This window comes from Cydia splendana, chromosome Z (genome assembly GCF_910591565.1).
Source record: "Cydia splendana chromosome Z, ilCydSple1.2, whole genome shotgun sequence".
NCBI classification, from domain to species: Eukaryota; Metazoa; Arthropoda; class Insecta; order Lepidoptera; family Tortricidae; genus Cydia; species Cydia splendana.
This window is the reverse complement of record NC_085987.1, coordinates 33,975,238-33,995,858: the sequence shown is the minus strand read 5'-3', so window position 1 is coordinate 33,995,858 and position 20,621 is coordinate 33,975,238. Positions and strand designations below refer to the sequence as shown.

The following is a 20,621-nucleotide window of genomic DNA, read 5'->3' as shown; positions in this document are numbered from 1 at the left end:
AACGTTTAAAAAAAAATCATTTCTTTCAAAATCCGGTAGACAAAATGGAGATAAAAGACTAAAGAACCGATAGCCGTTTGCCCTATAATTATATCTGAAGGGCACAAGTAGGAGATACGATTCAAAACTTGTCAAAAATCTATGAAAACCTCGGGTAGCCCCTTAGGGCCACTTGCACCATCCCACTAACCCGAGGTTAAGCGGTTAAACCGTTAACTTAGTGTCAAATTGTACTGGTAACCATGGTAACTCCAGGTTTAACCGGTTAACTCGGGGTTAATGGGATGGTGCAAGTGGCGCTTGTGAGTCAAAAGGAGCTACCGTACAAAAGAAAATTCCATCACCATCATTTGCCGTAAATCCCACTTTTGTCATGTACACCATGACTATTAAATAATATTTTCATCTTGTAATGGAAACAGATGACTTGGATGATATTATGTCATTTTAAATGTAGTATTAGGTTTAGCTTAGCCTCGCTGACTGCCGGTGCTTTATCTTGAATTGAGATACGTATTTGAATATACCTATACAGGGTGGCCCAAAAATACGTTGACAACGTTTTTTCTAATTATTTTATTAAGTAGTTACGTAACTAGTACAAAATAAGTTAAAAATTAAAAGTACACTTTTTTATGTAACTAAAATTAATGTCTTCAAAATAGCCTCCTTTCGCTTTGATACACAAACGCAAACTTTTATTAAAATTCTCAACGAAATGCCGCAGCTCCTCCAAGCATATTTTGTCCCATTCTTTGGTTAGTGTTGCTTTTAGAACGTTTACACTTTTGTGTTTACTGCACAGGCCCTTGTCTCTAAGATTGACCGCAAACTTATCCTATTAGAATCGAAAGAGCTCGTGATTCTGAGTAGAAATAAACACAAAAGTGGCAAAACAGTATATATAAATGGCAAAAAATAAAAGAAACGCTCATTATACTCTTAAAGCCCCTGCTACACGGTCGCCGACAAGCCTACTAACCGTCTGACCTTGGTCTGTCCTTGGTGTGTGGGTCCGTCTGAGTTGTCTGGCTAGACGGTGGCAAACCACAGTGTGTTCAGAACTCGCGGACGGACAACACGTATTGCAAGCGCACAAAATGGCCCCTAACCTTTCAGAAAGTTGGCGTGGCATTAGTACCTACTCAGTGGCGTATGGCCCTAAGGGCGGCGTATGCCACCCCTGGCGGATTGCATTTTGTTTTTCTTCCTTGACTTCTGGGGCGGCAGAAATTATTGGCCGGGGCGCCAAATTTCATAACCTACATACTAGTGCAATGACAAAAAAATAAGTTATTGGCAAAAATTTCATTTTTGGTACAAGCTTTTATCGCTGACTGTACTTTTCTTTCCACAGGCTACTAATACTCGTCGAGACAATTCTAAAAGGCTACATATATAATGACCACCAAAAAATAATTTGGTACCCTAAATAAAAAAATCATGCTTACCAAAAAAAAATACTGAACACCAAAAAAATAAGGCCTAAAATACAAAAGTACCACCGTTTTAATTACGACTGCACTTCAAATTGTATTCAAATACCAAATACAGTGGATTTCATTTATTACGACCTTGGTTGTAGCGACCATTCGGCTATAGCGACGTAAAATCCAAGTCCCATGAATTTAAAGCATATTTTAGTACAAGATTAATATGGATATAGCGACTTCGGGTGTAGCGCCGAATTCGGGTGTAGCGACGGTTTTTAATAAACCATTTGTAACAAGTTCTTAGAAATACCATGCAGATATTGCGACCGGAGTCGGTCGTCAAAGGACAATAGAGCTTTACTTTCTTATCTTTTGTTTACATCGACAGATGGTTAGCAAATGTGGTGACCTTCTGTTTATAGGTAGATATTAACTAAGTAGGGGGTATAGCCTGAACACTCGTTCGAAACGTACAAACAGCAACACTCCTCTAACTGTACATCGGTGGACCTTATTACAAAAGGCATAAGGTCCACCGATGTACAGTTAACAGTGTGGGCAATGGTACACACGTTTCGGATTTAAATTTATACATGTCTTTATCTTTTTAACTTTGCCTATAACGACTTCCGGATATAACGACGAAATTTCGGTGGTCCCTTCATCGTTGTTATATCCGAAATCCACTGTATATTGAATGATCACCAAAAATCATTAATGATCACCGAATCTTGAAGACCAAAATAATGCGATATTTTCACCTAAATAAACCACTATGATTACCAAAAAATTTATACATATTACCAAATAAAGTAAACTAATGTCAAAATTACTAGCCCCTCCCGCTCAACCCCCCGTACCCCGCACCGCATACCTACCTAACCTAACCTACTTTTCTAGTAGCATTTCGTTACACCTACTAGAAAAGTAGGTTAAACTGCTATCAGTTAAGTGGGTTAGGTTAGGTTAGCACTACGACCCTTACAGAAACAAAATGGTACTAGAAAAGTAGGTAAGATTAGGTTTGAACTGCGACCTTTACAGAAACGAAATGCTACTATAATCTTAGGGTTAGGTTAGGTTATAACTGCGATCCTCACAGAACCGAAATGCTACTAGAAAAGTGGGTTAGGTTAGGTTTCAACTGCGACCCATACAGAAACGAAATGCTACTAGAAAAGTGGGTTAGGTTAGATTTGAACTGCGACCCATACAGAAACGAAATGTTACTAGAAAAGTGGGTTAGGTTAGGTTATAACTGCGATCCTCACAGAACCGAAATGCTACTAGAAAAGTGGGTTAGGTTAGGTTTCAACTGCGACCCATACAGAAACGAAATGCTACTAGAAAAGTGGGTTAGGTTAGATTTGAACTGCGACCCTTACAGAAACGAAATGCTGCAAAAAAATTGGGGTTAGGTTAGGTTTGAACTGCGACCCTTACAGAAACGAAATGCTACTAGAAAAGTGGGTTAGGTTTGAACTGCGATCCTTACAGAAACGAAGTGCTACTAGAAAAGTGGGTTAGGTTAGGTTTGAACTGCGACCCTTACAGAAACGAAATGCTACTAGAAAAGTGGGTTAGGTTAGGTTTGAACTGCGATCCATACAGAAACGAAATGCTACTAGAAAAGTGGGTTAGGTTAGATTTGAACTGCGACCCTAGCAGAAAAGAAATGCTACTAGAAAAGTGGGTTAGGTTAGGTTTGAACTGCGACCCTTACAGAAACGAAATGCTACTAGAAAAGTCGGTTAGGTTAGGTTTGAACTGCGACCCTTTCAGAAAAGAAATGCTACTAGAAAAGTGGGTTAGGTTAGGTTTGAACTGCGACCCTAGCAGAAAAGAAATGCTACTAGAAAAGTGGGTTAGGTTAGGTTTGAACTGCGACCCTTACAGAAACGAAATGCTACTAGAAAAGTGGGTTAGGTTAGGTTAGAACTGCGACTGTTACAGAAATAAAATGCTACTAGAAAAAGGTGACGAAGTGAATTAATTAATTTAATAGGATAACGATATATTTTTAAATTTTTGCACATTTTTAATTAAAATGTGGTTACAATTTTAGTGGTAATAGTAAATTATGAATTTGGGTTTACAATGATTATTTTGGTGTCATTTTCTTTAATAGGATAGTAAGATGTAAAAATTTGGTTATCATTTCACATTAAAATGGGGTTTGTAATTTGGTAATCATTTACTATTTTTGGGTTAATAATGATTAGTTAGGTGTCATTTCCTTTAATAGGATAGTAAAATGTAATAAAATTGGTAATCATTTTACATTAAAATGGTGTTATAATTTTGGTGATCAATTTTATTATTTTAGGGTGGTAAAATATATTTTTTTGGTATTAAATTTTACTAAATCTGGTGATCAGTTAAATAGCAGCCATTCTAAAAACCCCAAACACAATTAGGGCGCGATGTTCTATCACAGGGTTCCTATGGCGGTAAGGCCACCTCCTGTCTCCATCATCAGATCAGCTCTATGGTACCATAATAATGCATTATCACCCGACTTATATATGTATGCAAAATTTTCAGCTCCATCGGAAACTAGAAAGTGGATCTAATTTAACTTGCAAGATTTGACCCGTACAAACATACTTACATTAGGTATATTGCAAGTTAATAAAAAGCTTGTAAAAAAAGAAAAAAGTATATAAATGAAACGCTGGCTCAAAAAACGGCATTTGTTGAGTCATTTCAACTTAATTAATTTGCTGGACTACGCTACGGGGACATACATAACTTTCTGAGAATGAAGAGGAAAGTATTTGATGAATTATTAGAAATGCTACTGAGTACCCATGGCCAGGGCTCGGATACCGGTTAAATTTCCAAACCGTTATGATGTACTCAGCGCAAAACCTTTTCGTTTCGATTTTGTCCGTAATACGGTTATTTTTAAACCGGTTTTTAGGGGAACGCTTTAATAAAGTTCTTGTCACATTAAACGGTTAAGAACTATTAAAACCGGTTTATTCCAACGCACAATAAACAAGCTCTGTTTTCTTTAATTCTGCATTTGTAACAAACTTCTGCTTCGGGAAAGACGTTCATTTCATTCAGTGCATTGATAAAATTAGTGCAAAAAATAGGTATATGATGGATAAGTATAAGTACATATTTATATTTAAATGTTTTGTTGCAATCAAATACCTACAAGGTATTTACATAATAAAAGCTATAATTCGTCAATAATTTAACTGCGTCTATTGTCGTTACTAAAGCTAACTAACTATATATGACTAATGTACGTAACAAACCATAATAAATTAAATTGTGGACGAATTAAAGACCTTATTATGTACAAAAAATATTTAGCATAATTTGTGATTTTTTGGCATACTACATGAATCCGTCTCCGGTGCGTTTAAAAAAAAAAACATTAATTGTTTCTATGGAAAAGCACAAAAAATAAAGTCAACAGTTTAAGGTATTTATGATTGAATTTGGTTTTGCCCAGTATGTTTATGCTAAGTTATAAGTTTCAGACGTTTTGAGTTGAAAATAGTAGAGTTATGATTAAAAAAAAAAGTATGGAGCCGGAAAAAAATCCAAATATCTTAAGAACCGCTACAAATACGGTAATATCCTTGCAGGTGGTTATTATTCGAATTATTTGTGATTTTTCGCATACTACATATCCTCCTAAGGCCCAAGGTCCTACCTATAGTATTTATTCAGTTCGATGAAATTTAAATCATGTTCAATTGGAACAGTCGCATTAGTTTTGTATCGTTCAATTTTCAAACAAAACCAAAATCAACTTATTCCCTGCAATGAAGGTTAAAATTTCAGAGGCAAATTCTGGATTTTTCATTTGTATGGCTGGGCCTTAGGAGGATAATATCCTCCTCTACGGATATATTATATCCGTCACGGGTGCGTTTTTTTTTAATCATTGTTTCTATGGAAAAGCACAAAAACCAAAGTCAACATTTTAAGGTTTTTTTTATTGAAATGGGTTTTGCCTTAGAGGATATAACCAACGGAGACGCCATGTCTAAAATTTTCGGTACAAAATAGTCTGCCGTTTTTTGCGGGGGAGGGGCACATCAAATGTATAGGTACGTCATGTCAGATAAACGTCAGTCCATACATATGGTTGACATGTGGTTGACCATTGGCCGCCTATTTTCGACAGAGGGGAACGCCTGTTAATGGCGGCTCCATTGTTAATTACTCCGAGGGTTTTGCCCAGTATGTTTATGCTAAGTTATAAGTTTCAGACGTTTTGAGTTCAAAATAGTGGAGTTATGATTTAAAAAAATATGTATATGGAGCCCGAACGTAAATCAAAATATCTCAAGAACCGCAACAAATACGGTAATATCCTCGCAGACGGTTATTCTACGAATTATTTGTGATTTTTTGGCATACTACATATATCCGTCACAAGTGCGTTTTTTTCTTAAATCATTAATTGTTTCTATGGAAAAGCACAAAAACCAAAGTCAACATTTTAAGGTTTTTTTTATGGGTTTTGCTCAGTATGTTTATATTAAGATATAAGTTTCAGAAGTTTTGAGTTGATAATGATTTATGATTTAAAAAAAAAATATGGAGCCCGAACAAAAAATCAAAATTGTATCTCAAGAACCGCAACAAATACGGTAATTAATATTTTTTTTTATATTTGATTACAACTAATCTGAAATTCATAAGTTAGCAAAAGAATGCTGAGCAAGCCCCATTTTAATCAAAACAACCTTAAAATGTCAAGGTCGATTTCCGTGTCTTTTCCAAAGAAACAATAAAAGATTTAAAAAAAAACCGCACCCGTTTCGGAAATGTGTAGGGTGCCAAAAAATAACAAATAATTCGTAGTGTAACCATCTGCGAGGATATTACCGTATTTGTTGCGGTTATTGAGATATTATGATTTTTTGTTCCGGCTTCATAACATTTTTTTGAAAAAAATCGTAGCTCTACTATTTTCAACTCAAAACGTCTGAAACTTATAAGTCTTATAACTTAGCATAAACATACTGGGCAAAAAAAAATACCTTAAAATGTTGACTTTGGTTTTTGTGCTTTCCGTTGACGGATATATGTATTATAGTATGTGAAAAATCACAAATTATTCGTAGTATCACCACCTGCGAGGATATTACCATTTGTTTTGCGGTTCTTGAGTAAAAATTATTTCTTGTTCCTGCTTCATATTTTTTTTATTTATTTGTAACTCGATAATTTTCATTCCTAATCGTTTAAAATTCATAGGTTACCCATAACAATGCTGGGCAAACCTATTTATGAAAAAAAGATATAAATAACAACTTCGGTTTCTATGTCAATGAGAGCCGAATTTCAGCCCATAGTGCGGCGCACGCGTATTTCTAAACTCAAAAGTCTCAAAACAAAACAGGTAATTACTTGTGCCGTGACCTTGTGCGCGCCGGCCCGGCCGTCTGGTCGGTCGCTCGTCGAATAAACCGGTTTATTTAGGTTAAAATAAAGTTCTTTAAACGTTCTCGTTCTTATGAAAGTTCGGAGTAAAACCGAAATAAACCGGTATTAACCGCTATTTTTAAAACCGGTTCCGAGCCTTGCCCATGGCATGGCTATTAACCACACGAGCGCACACGGCGCGTCCTCCAAGCGAAATGGCCTAGTGCGGTCGGCGACGGGCGGCTACACGGTTCCGGACCGACCGCTCAGACCGCGGTCGCTGGCGCGCGCTCGCATGCCAAGGGCGTCCGGAGGTCAAACGAAATTTTGTTGGAAACAACTGTCTACACGGTCCGGGACGGACCAAGGCCACGCGGTCTGGGGGCTTGTCGGCGACCGTGTAGCAAGGGCTTAAGGGGCTACCCCACGCCAATGACCTTCGATCTGAATCCCTTAGTTTTCTAATGTTTTTAGGGTTCCGTACCCAAAGGGTAAAACTAAGACTCCGTCCGTCCGTCCGTCCGTCCGTCCGTCCGTCCGTCCGTCCGTCCGTCCGTCCGTCTGTCACCAGGCTGTATCTCGTGATCTGTGATAGCTAGACAGCTGAAATTTTTGCACAGATGATGTATTTCTGTAGCCGCTATAACAACAAATACTAAAAACAGAATAAAATAAAGATTTAAGTGGGGCTCCCATACAACAAACGTGATTTTTGACCGAAGTTAAGCAACGTCGGGCGGGGTCAGTACTTGGATATCCTGACCGTTTTTATAGATAATGGTACGGAACCCTTCGTGTGCGGTTCCGACTCGCATTTGCCCGGTTTTTTGTAGCTTATTACATTAACAGCAACGGCTTTAAGCAATATAGTATCCCATATTTACTTCAAAGTTCATTGTTTTCGAGATATTTGGCATCAAAGTTGAACAATTTTAGGCTAAATAACTGGTTTTCTGGCCATAACTTTTGAGTTAATTAGTTTAAAATTAAAACCCTGGACACGTTTTTCGAGACGTCAAAGAATAACCTAAATATGTAGATTTCGTACATGTAATGGCTCCTCTACACGAATGGCCAACGCCGGCCAATCCAAGGCACGCATTTATGCATTAGAGGGAGCAAGTGATATTGCTATCTCAGTCTACCGCATGGCTGCGTCCCTTGGATTGGCCGGCCTTGGCCATTCGTGTAGAGGAGCCATAAGATCCTTCACTGCAAACTAGATACGAAAAGTGTTTTTTTAGACAAAAAATCAAAAAAAATAAGTAAGTATTCATTTTTTTCAAAATCCGTTGGACAAAACCGGAGATTAAAGATTGAAAAACCGATAACCGTTTGTCTTATAATTCTATCTGTAGTGCAAAAAAAAGGAGATACGATTCAAAACTTGTCAAAAATCGATGAAAACCTCGGGTAGCCCCTTAATGCGAACTTTAGGAGAGGCCTTGATTGGTGCAGTAGAGCACAATTTCCTATACATATACTGCCCCCACGGAGCCCACGATGCTAAATCGGGATTTACTCGAGCGTCATACAGACCTATTGGAATCGAAATATTAGATGATAAGAAGAAAAAAAGTTATATAAAGTTTTTTTTCCAGCGAGCCGGAAAGCGTCTACAATTTTTTTTAAATTTCGGGAGGTTGGTGGAGGTTTAAAAAATCGTTAAGCAGTTTGTGGGTTTGGTCGTTTTTGTCCACGTCAATGCTATATTTTTTCTGTAACTTAATATAACACCTTATTTGGAGGCATTTTCTTAATCTGACGAACACAAGTTTGACGCCTAAAGGCTTCGTCACACAGGCGCGTTTTCCGGGCGGGGCGTGAGCGGGGCGCTCCGCTTTTACATATAAAACGCTCACGCCCCGCCCGGAAAACGCGCCTGTGTGACGGAACCTTAATTTTTACATTGTAACCGTCAGATTAAGGAAATGCGTGCAAATAATTATCAGATTTAGTAATAGCACAATTATAGCGTAAATTTGGACGAATATGACCAAATCCACAATCTGCTTAACAATTTGTTGAACCCCCCACCAGCCCCCCACCAACCAAGGGCTCAACATAGTTGGCTAAAAGGGGTAAAGGTAGACTACACGGGGTAGCAAGATATCATTCATATCTTAATCTGACGCGCTCGAGTAAACACAAAAATCCCCTCTTGGGCTCCCCTACCACAACATAACAAATTACATATTACATTTAAAACGTCCTATTGTCCTTATTTCGTGTAAACAGTAGTGTCCGACCGAAGGTTCGGTTTCGGCCGGTTTCGGCCAGTTTCGGCCAAAAAATTATGTTTCGGCTGTAGTTTCGGTTTCGGCCAAAAAACGGCCGAACCTTTCGGCCGGGCCGAAACTTACGAAATGGTACTTCGTACTATGAAACTAAACTATGTGACAAAGACCAAAAGTTGGGGAATAAGTAGGACAACAATATTAATATGTACCTACATATACTGATTCATGTATAGGTACAGTAATTAATTGGTTTATTATCAAAACACATTTCCACTAATGAATGCGCCACTAGACGCAGTCTTAAGAGGCTGTTAATACCTATAACGTGCACACTGTCTAATTGTATCGGAGTTAATGAGATAGCACTGTCGCATGTTACTGGGCCTGGGCAAAGGAATAATAAGAAAACTCATCATCTTCCTCGCGTAATCCCGGAATTTTTGCCACGGCTCATGGGAGCCTGGGGTCCAATTGACAACTAATCCCAAGAATTGGCGTAGGCACTAGTTTTTACGAAAGCGACTGCCATCAGACTGACCTTCGAACCCAGAGCGTAAACTAGGCCTTATTGGGACTAGTCCGGCTCCCTCGCGATGTTTTTCCTTCACTGAAAAGCAAATAGTAAATATCAAATGATATTTCGTATACCTATAAGTTCCGAAAAACTCATTGGTACGAGCTGGGGTTTATACCTGCGACCTTCGGATTGAAAGTCGCACGCTCTTACCGCTAGGCCACCAGCGCTCAAGGAAATATCTCGCTTTTTAATACAATGGACATTGGTTGGAGTCTGTGCTCAACTACTTATCCTGAAGCCTGAAGCGCGGCTTTGACTTCTCATGAAAGTTCGCCTCACTGGGACACTTCGGACTTTTAGGCCCAGGTGAAGATCGGTACCCGGCCTTGCGATATTTTAGCAAAAAATTTCGCGCTCGCTGCGCTCGCGTTTTTGGTTGACCCTGTATCTACATGTTAGCTTGACTGATGGTGAATGAATAGAGTTAGACTAAGAAAATTATGCAATTATTTTGATAGCATACGCAGTGCAACTAGTGCAAATGTTATTTATACGTCATAATTTCATAGAAGTTTTGACGTTTAAAATAACACTTGCACTGCGTGTGTTATCAAAATCGTTGCAGAATTATCTTGGTCTAACTCTAGTAATTTTCTTAAAAAACTGCTTAAGTAACATCAATTTCAAGGACATTGGGTGTTGACAGCCCCATAATATGGGTGTAAAAGCGGTTTTATGACATTTTTTCAACGATTTTAACAAGTCTACAAAAGGTTCGGTTTCGGCCGAAACTAGAGCCAAAGCCGAACATTCGGTTTCGGTTTCGGCAAAAAAACATGTTTCGGTCGGACACTAGTAAACAGTCACCGGGCACTAGCTAAAGGGCCAGGCCAGGAGGTTCTGAATGTTCTGATAGGCATTTCATGAAACGGAAACTCAGCCCGGCCATCGGAAATACATAATACCTACCCCGGCGGCCGGCCCAGCCCGGCGAAGGAGCGTACCTATAGATTTTTGAATTCATTGCTATTATATATTATGTAGTTGTGTCCAGCTCCAGCACGAGATACATTTGTAAATAAAAGAAGGCCGAACGTGTCTTCGCCCAATACTTTATTCAACTACTTTGCCTCTTATATCGCACAGATGTGATACGAGAGTCCTTGAAGATATTCATTATTCGGGTCCAACACATCTTTACATCGTGGTTTACATCGTTTGGATCGTGTTTTCGGCCTCGCATTCATTTTTACTTATGTAGGTAATTTAATATTGAAATATAAAAAAATTAAAATACTTTTTATTATTTTGTGGGGAAAAATTGTTAGGTGTCCAGGGACAATTTTTTTCTCGGACTAATTTAATTTTATAGTAATAAAAATAAATTTATATGAGTGATGGATCCTTAGCGTCTACATTTTTAAATTTGTCTTCTGTTTCTATTTTATTGACTGAGCTGGCCTCTTGGCCAGAGTACATATCAATTCAGAATTTAGCAGCTAAGGGGATCTGTCTAGGTATCTATAGAATTTTACTTCAATTTGTCGCCGTAGGTGGTCTTTGGTCTTCAGACTATCATCAATTTCATCATCCAGTTCAGAGGTGTCATAATCGCTTTTGTAGGTTTTGTTTACTAATTCATTCTCTAATCTAATCTAGTTACTTTATCCTACCCGAATAACTTCAAGTTTCAGTTTGGTTTTGCCATAAACCAGGACATTTAATAGTGAGGGAAGTAGTGTCACCCAATGTATGGGACGTGCAAATTTTGGTATCGGATGAATTCACTTGGCACAGATGTAGTATACGTAAAGCTAAGCAAATCCAGCCCGGTGGCCATCCGCCACCCCCCCTGGTGGGTAGGCAGGGAGGGCAGTCAAAGTAATTTGTAATACTGATACTGATACTTCCCGGGCTATAATGGAAAAAAATATTTAATTACAAACAAGATATATACAGTGGTATTACTAATAGAAATCAATAGTTAGCTTAAATCTAAAATATTATAAGCCCTTAAAGACTTGTACCAAGGATGGATGGATTGTGGCAAGGATGCTGGCGGGATTTCCTCGCTGTAATCGCAATGCTGATACGTTGTGCGAGGTAACCGCCAGCTCTTCGGTCACCAGTTCCGTCAACCAGACGCTTCGCGATTTCTACGAACAACTTATGCGCGCTGGGACCCCATTGGACCTAGAGTATATTAATTAGTAGAGATGCCCCGAATAGTGAATTTGGCCGAATACCGAATATTCGGCCCCTCTCTCGCTCGGCCGAATACCTAATATTCGGCATGACATGCGAACATTTTGAGTCACAATTATTATGAAAACTGTTCGCCAACAAAGCACAACGTTTGCTACGATTTAAATTTTTATGTTGAGCAGAATTTTAATGAAAGTAAGTCAATCAAATCAGACCCATGATTAAAATAAAATATTTAGTAATCGACAAATGCTCAAAAACGTGCCTTCGTATTTAGCTACTTTCCAAGAATACATTTTAAATATTAATTACTTATACCTAGTTTTTGGTTATTTTTTTGTGTAATTTTTCTTTTTAGGTAGGTGCAACAGATATTCGGTATTCGCCCGAATAGTAGGTAACATTCGGCCGACTAACGAATATTCGGCAAAGTGGCCGAATAGGCGGAATACCGAATATTCGTGGCATCTCTATTAATTAGTTTACTTAAAAAATCCGAAATGATGGGTAAAATCTTCATTAATACCGTACGGTGCGTGTAAAGTCTAAAGTAAATACCCGTTAAGGCCGTTAAGACACGCAATGAATACTCGTAAAGATTAACTATAAATAGTATAAATATCAGTCAGAATTTTCTGATGGACAAGGATTGTTATTTGTTACCTTTTTGATTATTGCTAATGTTTACAAAATACATTCGATCGAAACATGCGGTTTCTGTACATATCAAATATGTGTAGAGTTAGACCAAGAAAAGTCTACAACGATTTTGATAGCACACGCGGTGCAAGTGTTATTTTAAACGTCAAACTTCTATGAAATTGTGATGTATAAATAACACTTGCATTGCGTGTGTGCTATTCAAAATCGTTGCAGTCGTCACTTGGTCTAACTCTAGATAAAGCAAAGTATATAGATTAAATTAAAACCCTCGTGTGGTGAATTATAACGAGCAGTATGCCTTTCATTATGTAAGTAGTAGAGCTAGTCACATAAAGTATTATGTCACTATTATGTATTGTAATAGTGATGGATATTTTTAGCTGATACCATGTTAAATGTAAGAATAATAATGTAATCGAAAAAATGTGTAGATTCGCGCTGGCTTTAGCAAGCTGGCGGCAGCGATGATTGTGCAGCGTGCATCAGGCGCGGCTGGCCCTGCACCTGTCGGCAGGTGGCCCGCGTCGCACGTGCCGCCGCCGCCAACCAATTTCTCTTTGTTCCTTGCTTTTTAATAGTACAACTACACTGAATTGTGCAAATTAGATACGTGTAGCATATGAGGCGTCTAGTCTTTCGAGGTTCGAAAATATTTCTTTATGTTCTTAGCGCATATCTGATCTACAACTTTTTAATTGGGTTCTGCTTGGCGTGGTTGTTAAACGAAACCTTCGTCCAAAATCCTATTTCGTCACCTTTTGAAATCGTCCACAATGCCATGTCGTCAGCATACAATTCCTAAATCGTCACCTTCCTAACTCGTCCACTTAACTTTTTTGACTACAGTCCCAGTCTCAGATCGTCTATATTCCTATTTTGACCACACAGTGCCAGCTCGTCAACATTATTTTACCATCCATTATCCTGCCTTATGAAAAGTTTTATTGGCCTCCACCAATGCCAGCACTGCACTGTGGGCCATATAGAAATGTGGACAAGATAGGAAAGTGACGATATAGGAATGTTGACACTTAATGACAAGTTCAAAAGATGACGAAGCGGTCCTGAGCGATTTCGGGGTTGGTCCCATAGTAAAAGTTGATCAGTATAATCCCAAAACCTCCCTGGAAACGGGAATGCATTTATTTTTTGACCACCCGGCAAGTTGAACGGCTTCACGTTTGTAAATTGCCGAAGACAAATTGTTAGTGCGCCACACCACTATCCTCACGCGCGTTTTGTTTTAACCGTGATCCCACTGCTTTGAACCACAGTGGGTCCACGGGTAATTTATTTTAACCATGGTCGCACCGCACTAAGTGTTTCTTTTCCAAATATGTAGGGTTCTTTTCCAAGAGTGAGATTCGGCTATAAATAAATAAATATCTTATACCTTTAAACGAGCAATTCTTGTATATTTCTTTATATATATATATATATTTCAGGGATCTCGGAAACGGCTCTAATGATTTCGATGAAATTTGCTATATGGGAGTTTTTGGGGACGAAAAATCGATCTAGCTAGGTCTTATCTCTGGGAAAACGCGCATTTTTGAGTTTTTATATGTTTTCCGAGCAAACCTCGATCTCCCAGATATGAAATAAATATCTGTATATTTCAGGGATCTCGGAAACGGCTCTAATGATTTCGATGAAATTTGCTATATGGGAGTTTTTGGGGACGAAAAATCGATCTAGCTAGGTCTTATCTCTGGGAAAACGCGCATTTTTGAGTTTTTATATGTTTTCCGAGCAAACCTCGATCTCCCAGATATGAAATAAATATCTGGGGACATCTTACACAGATCAACCTAAGCCCCAAACTAAGCAAAGCTTGTAATATGGCTGCTAGGCGACGATATACATACTTATATACTATACATAGAAGAGGCTATATTTCCGAAAATTATAAAGATAGACGAAAGGCATTGATGTCAAAAGATGCAGGAGCTTCGTATGAATCGTATGTACCATATTTTTGAACACCGATACTTAATTTTTTTTCGAATATCATAAATGGTGGGAAAAAACGACAAACTTTTCCGTATTTTCGGTCATAAAGTTGACTTGAGTAGAGTCGAGTCGGGTCTCGGGTCTAAGGTCTAGGATCAAGGGTCCAGGAGCCAGGGTCTAGGGTCCGGGGTCTAGGGTCCGGGGTCTAGGGTCCAGGGTTTAGGATCTAGGGTCTAAAAAAATTTAAAAAAATGGAACTCCGATTTCAATGAACGAGCAGAGGGCTGAACTAGATACTATTTTTACATTTGTGTTTGATTTGTAATATCTTACAGATGTTGGTATTCTCCTAAGGTTGGTGTGGTGAAAGAGTGTGGTTAACAAAAATTAAATTATTTAATTTAATTAATTATTAATTAGGTAGAAACTTGCTAAAGAACATTCTGCTTTTGGCTATTGTCAAACATTCTCTCACCAAAATCAACGATACAGACTACAGTCTTGCACTATAAATTGGGTTGTTGTAGTTTTGACAGCTGTTATACCTTCATATACGTGGGATTCACAAATTTCATAATTTTAGGTTTATAGAGTTTGTCAGTGCCAAACAGGTTATAGCCACACTGCTTATCGTTGTTTCGATTTTCAGTTCTGGAAGTTGTTTTATCGGCTATGTCAAAACGTTGATAGTGCTCTGAGTAAGTAGGTAATGCGTAATGGAGTGAATGGTTTGTTATTTTTTTATCAGTGAGTGCGGGTGGGTGGCGGGTAGCGGGCGCCGTAGCAATGCAGGCCGGCTCGGTCTGAACAACGCGTTCTGCCCGCTCCGCACCGCACCGCACCACTCAGTCACACGGCAACATTCGCACTCGCGCTACAGGTTTCCTGCGAATCTACTCATTTCATCACTGACGCCGATTACTTTTAATGTACTTTCCAACTGCACTCGTCCGTGATTGTTGTTGGCTCTTAAGCAAACAAGCTTTATTTCATATAGTCTAATTACTTCGGACAGTTCAAATAGTGATATACTTGTCTAGAATTAGTTCTTGTGCATCCAATTGGAGCGCGTGCTGTTTCAACAACCGGCTAATGGCTTTCAGAATGGCGAGAAACCGCAGGTATGGGTACGCAGTTGCATTTCTCTGGTAGATTGCTATTGTCCGTTAGGTTACTGCTAGTGTGTTACCTGTATAGATGGACTATAATTGTAAAGGAGTTAATTAAATGCACATGAGCACGTGGTTCGTATTGGTAAAGTAAAATGGCGGCGGCTCGGTGCCGCCTGCCGGCAGTGCAGGCGCGCGGTGCTCGCTTCCTTCGTGATTCATTCGTACAGAAACCGGCCGACCGGCTATTGATAAAACAGTTGCGTTACATAGTTCGCATGCAAAACCCACATTTAACTGTGTCTCCGAACAGATCACCGTGTTGTCCCCGTTGACCATGTACCAGTAATTCTTCGTTGCAGTTAAGTTTACCTTCCTACCTATTGTCATTTCTGGCCAGTAAGGTCAAAATCCTGTTCCTGTGTTAATAAATTGACTTTAATTAAAAGGAAAAGTAATAAGAATTTTGTACTTTTTTTTCCAATATTGGTCACCTAATAAAGGTTCATTCAGTCAGAGTAACGTAAAATTTGAAATATTAACTGAAAACTACATAAATTGATATACATATTTGGTTCTTATTATGTACCTATTTCGTGTAAATTTTATTTCCAATTTGTTCCGATAATACCTGAGAATTGTCGTCCATGGCGATCACAAACTATAAGCGCAAACTTGCTCAATAATGCCCTAGCCCTAGGGTTCATCCACAAATGAATTCTCACTCCCACTAATTTCATCATTTTATTGACCCTTGACCCCCTCCCCCGTGTGGCGTAATTTCGAACTCACGGGTCATCTATTACCTTGCCTGGCTTGAAAGAACAGCTGTGTCCATATTCATAATAATGGGAAAAAGGCGACCTTGAGTAGTGGAAACTAAATAATCACTGTTGTTTACGAATTAATCAACATATAAAACACTTATTTTCTTTTACGATGTCAAATCTTTCTAGACGTTTTTTGGTTCAGAATCCTTCAAATAAAATTAAGTGATCTCAACCATTAAACACATTAACACATCAAATATTCCTACATTCTATAAAAAAAACGACAACGCAGGAGAAAATGCACATTTTTTATACAAAATCTGGGGATAATGTAGTCTGCTGCTGCTGAAAAATTTTTGTAAACTTAGACAACCAGATAAATTGAACTGTTGGCATGGTTGTATAACTTAACAGACATGTTGGCAGCATTGTTTCTATTAGTATTTTTATAGGTATTAATTTGATATTTCGTGGCACAAGTCGAAAAATGGCGACTATGGGGAGTGTTATAAAAGTTAATCAACCTATAACCATTTCCATGCCCTAAGACTAACCACAAAAGACCGAAAAAAATTAGCTCTCCCACAGAAAACATCTTATCAGCCGAAACATACTTATGAAACAGAGTAGGTAAGTACATAATTAACAGGCAACTTGTATTCGCGATTGCGGGTTTGGTTCTACACTAAAAGTATATATAGATGGTCAAGTAAATCTTGTCAGTAGAAAAAGGCGCGATATTCAAATTTTCTATGAGACGATATCCCTTCGCGCTTACATTTTTCAAATTTGCCGCCTTTTTCTACTGACAAGATCTGCTTGACCAAGTATATTTTATACTTCGCACTTTGTGGCTAAGGATTGGCTAGTCCTAATAAGAGGAGTGACACCGTTGGCGTTGAGGGTGCACCCGATGGCATGTGACTTTCCTACGATGACTTTATCCAGCAACTAACTTTCTGAGGATGTGAAGTGAATTGCATGACGTAGCATGACCAAGCATTTAGGGATATTAGGCCAAATATCATTCAAATGGCAACAGGGCCGTCTTAAGGTTCCGTCAAACAGGCGCGTTTTCCGGGCGGGGCGTGAGCGGAGCGTGAGCGTTTTATATGTAAAAGCGGCGCGCCCCGCTCACGCCCCGCCTGGAAAACGCGCCTGTGTGACGAAGCCTTTAAACTATGCTGGGGCCCTTGGGCACATAAGAATTTGGGGCCCTTTTGGAAAGTAAAGAAAGCTAATTAAACTAACTTTACCTACTATGATCTTCTATTTATTATGGGTAATCAAATATACTGTTATTTTCTGTCCTTCGTGACCCTCTGAGGATGGGGGCCCTGGGCACGGGCCCCGTGTGCCCTTATGGTAAAGACGGTACTGAATGGCAACTAGAAAAACGTTTGAAAATCTTGAACCCGGACAAGGTTTTTTATTCATGTTTTTGAAAGCCTTGAAGTCTGTAAAATTGACTCGCACACCCTCAAGTCCCTAGACATAAAAACGAATCGACTGACACTCGATCGGTCTTCACATTGCGTCCGGATCCGCAGGCCGTTCCCGTGTGTGAGCGGGATATCGTTATATACTTGCATAGCGCTGCTTCGCTCATGCACCGGAGCGGCCCGCGGATACGCATAACCGCGTTACGCCTACGATAAAAACACACATGTACAATAATACGTACATACCTAATACACCTACTAACAGCAAGATTTAACCCCTCGTATGCTTAGACACGGATCCGTGCGTGTGAATTTAAAATCTTGTTTTAAATGTCAAGGTCACTGACAGGCTGCATACGAGGGGTTAACTGACAACCGGTGGACTTTGGGCTTTTTACAATAAGGCTTAGAAATTGACAGTTAACAGGGTAAACGATGGTACGTAAAAATATAATACATATATCCGCTAAAATCACTTCACACCCCTCTTCCCACAGTCTGCTAAAAATACCTACTTGCTTATACCTATAGTTTGTCAAAGGACTGTCCAATTTCTATCATAGACAAGAAAATCATACTATCTTTGTCTTACACTAGTACTAGCACCCAAAAGAAAAGGATGAGTATAGTTTTCCTGGTTCTTACTGACAAATTGGTTTGACCAACTATAGTTATAGTTACATATTTATTTTGCCTTCCATCCATAACGTGATATCATTAAAGGCCTGTACTGTACACACCGGGTGCACGTGCAGGTGCGCCTTGTAATATACCTACATATAGAGATCCTTATTAGAGATGCCCCGAATAGTGAATTTGGCCGAATACCGAATATTCGGCCCGCCCTCTCGGCCGAATACCGAATATTCTGCATGACATGCGAACATTTTGAGTCACAATTATTACGAAAACTGTTCGCCAACAAAGCACAACGGTTGCTAAGATATATTTTTATGTTGAACAGAATTAATGAATGTAGTTATTAGAGTCAATCAAATCAGACCCATGATAAAAATAAAATATTTTGGAATCAACAAATGCTCAAAAACGTGCCTTCGTATTTAGCCACTTTCGAAGAATACATTTTAAATATTAAATATACCTAGTTTTTGGTAATTTATTTGGGATTTTTTTCTTTTCGAGTAGGTGCAATAGATATTCGGTATTCGGCCGAATAGTAGGCAACAATACCGAATATTCGGCAATGTGGCCGAATAGGCCGAATACCGAATATTCGTGATATCTCTAATCCTTATGTCCATCCTGTGTGCTCTGGCCTTAAAAAAACTTAACCACAGAACAGAATAAGTAATAGTACCTACTACCGTACAGAAAAGAAACTTCCTACAAAACCGAAGATTTACAGCGGTTCAGGGACGAATCATGCTGTCTCTTTCTAATGTATAGCACTATCCCTTTCGGCTAATTAGGGTTGTCAATCTTGCTTGAAACCGAAATAGTAAACAGTCCCTGTTCACCGGCCGCCAAAAATGACACAAATTAACGCTGATTTATTTGCCGTTTTTTGCGCAATGGTACGGAACCCTTCTTGCGTGAGTCCGAATCGCACTTGGCCGGGTTTTTTATTAATTCCGTTAATTCGACTATTAGCCGAATACAGGTACTATGCGTAGTAATCGTACCTAATAGGGGGGATGGGGTAGGGGGCCCGTGCGTGCAGCGGCGGGCGCAACTCGCGGCTCCAGGACGCAGAACAATGAGAGTTGTGAATGGCGCTTGGCGCGGTAGTGGGGATGCGCGGGGTGCTTGCCCGGCTCGGCTTGCGTAGCGAGTGACGTGCGCGTTGAGGGCATCTATGCGGTGATGTCATCTCCGCTCCGCCATTTTGTGCCGAGTCGCTTGCATATCGATGCTTTCCGGTTCCATTTATTCTACATTGACGGAAATACCCCAAATTAGTAATTTTGGTGAAAATTACAATACAAACTATTTAATTTGACATGCTCTCCAAAAAGCTCCGGCATGGCTATGGATTTGCTTGACGTACGTCGTAGAGTAAGTAGGACGTAAGTAATAGAGTAGGAATTAATCAGGGGTTTGGAGATGCCAATGATTCTTTACATACCTAATTGTAAAAACGGCTAACATTCCGAATGTTTTGTTGGAAATAGAATAGATAAAGCGCACCGTGGTATAGCCACGGCCACGGGTACGGGAAGCGCGGAGTCACTGGCTAGGCTAATTAAATTAAGCATCTCTTTTATTTTAGTCGCCGCTTTCCTAACACGGCACCGGCAGTCACCGCAACAGGACAGTTTACGTAGTAGTATGTAATCTACATATTTTTCTAGAAATACGAACAACTTTTGGGATAAGTATTTCGAATATTCACGAGGACTAAAAAAGTGTGCCAAGATTCCATACAAAATTTTGAGATGGTTTTGTGACGGTCCATACAAAATGTATGTGAATATCCGTCACTAAACTGACAATTTCTTACAGGCATTTTTTTATAATCAAGTCCTCGTGATTCTGAGTAGTAAAACCCAATACATAGTTGTGGGTTGTGGGTTTTTCTGTAAAAGCAAATGGCACACTTATTTCCACCACCTTATTTTTAACCACCGAATTATTGTACTTAATTGTAAAGAGATGTACAATCTAAAAATAGTTTGAAAGCTGACCATCTATTTCAGCTGTACGGCAGTTGTTAAATGCAAGAATACATTTTGTTTAAAATATGATCCACGTAAGAAAAACTTGAAAAGATCTAGGGGTCTATTCTCATTCAATTTCAGTGGTTCTTTATTCGTACGTATGTTCGTTTGTATTCGTATACAGTCACATTTCGTTGTTTGTTTTTGATTAGTCTTAAATTCGCTATTCTTAAAGGTTACCAACTTATGAATAATGATTCATACATTTCATAGT

The 20,621-nt window shown here is 39.0% G+C and overlaps 1 protein-coding gene across 3 annotated transcripts in view; it reads left to right on the top strand.

Moving 5' to 3' along the window:
• Positions 1 to 20,621, top strand: part of LOC134804530 (insulin-like growth factor 2 mRNA-binding protein 1) — a 99,605-nt gene that overhangs the window by 67,023 nt on the left and 11,961 nt on the right. The window contains exon 1 of one of the 3 annotated variants that reach the window (XM_063777622.1): positions 15,130 to 15,529. The exons of the other annotated variants lie outside the window; for them this stretch is intronic. Coding sequence (XP_063633692.1) covers positions 15,501 to 15,529 — 29 coding nt within the window. The 5' untranslated portion in view covers positions 15,130 to 15,500. Of the gene's footprint in view, positions 1 to 15,129; positions 15,530 to 20,621 lie in introns of those variants that run through there. 3 annotated transcript variants of the gene reach the window in all.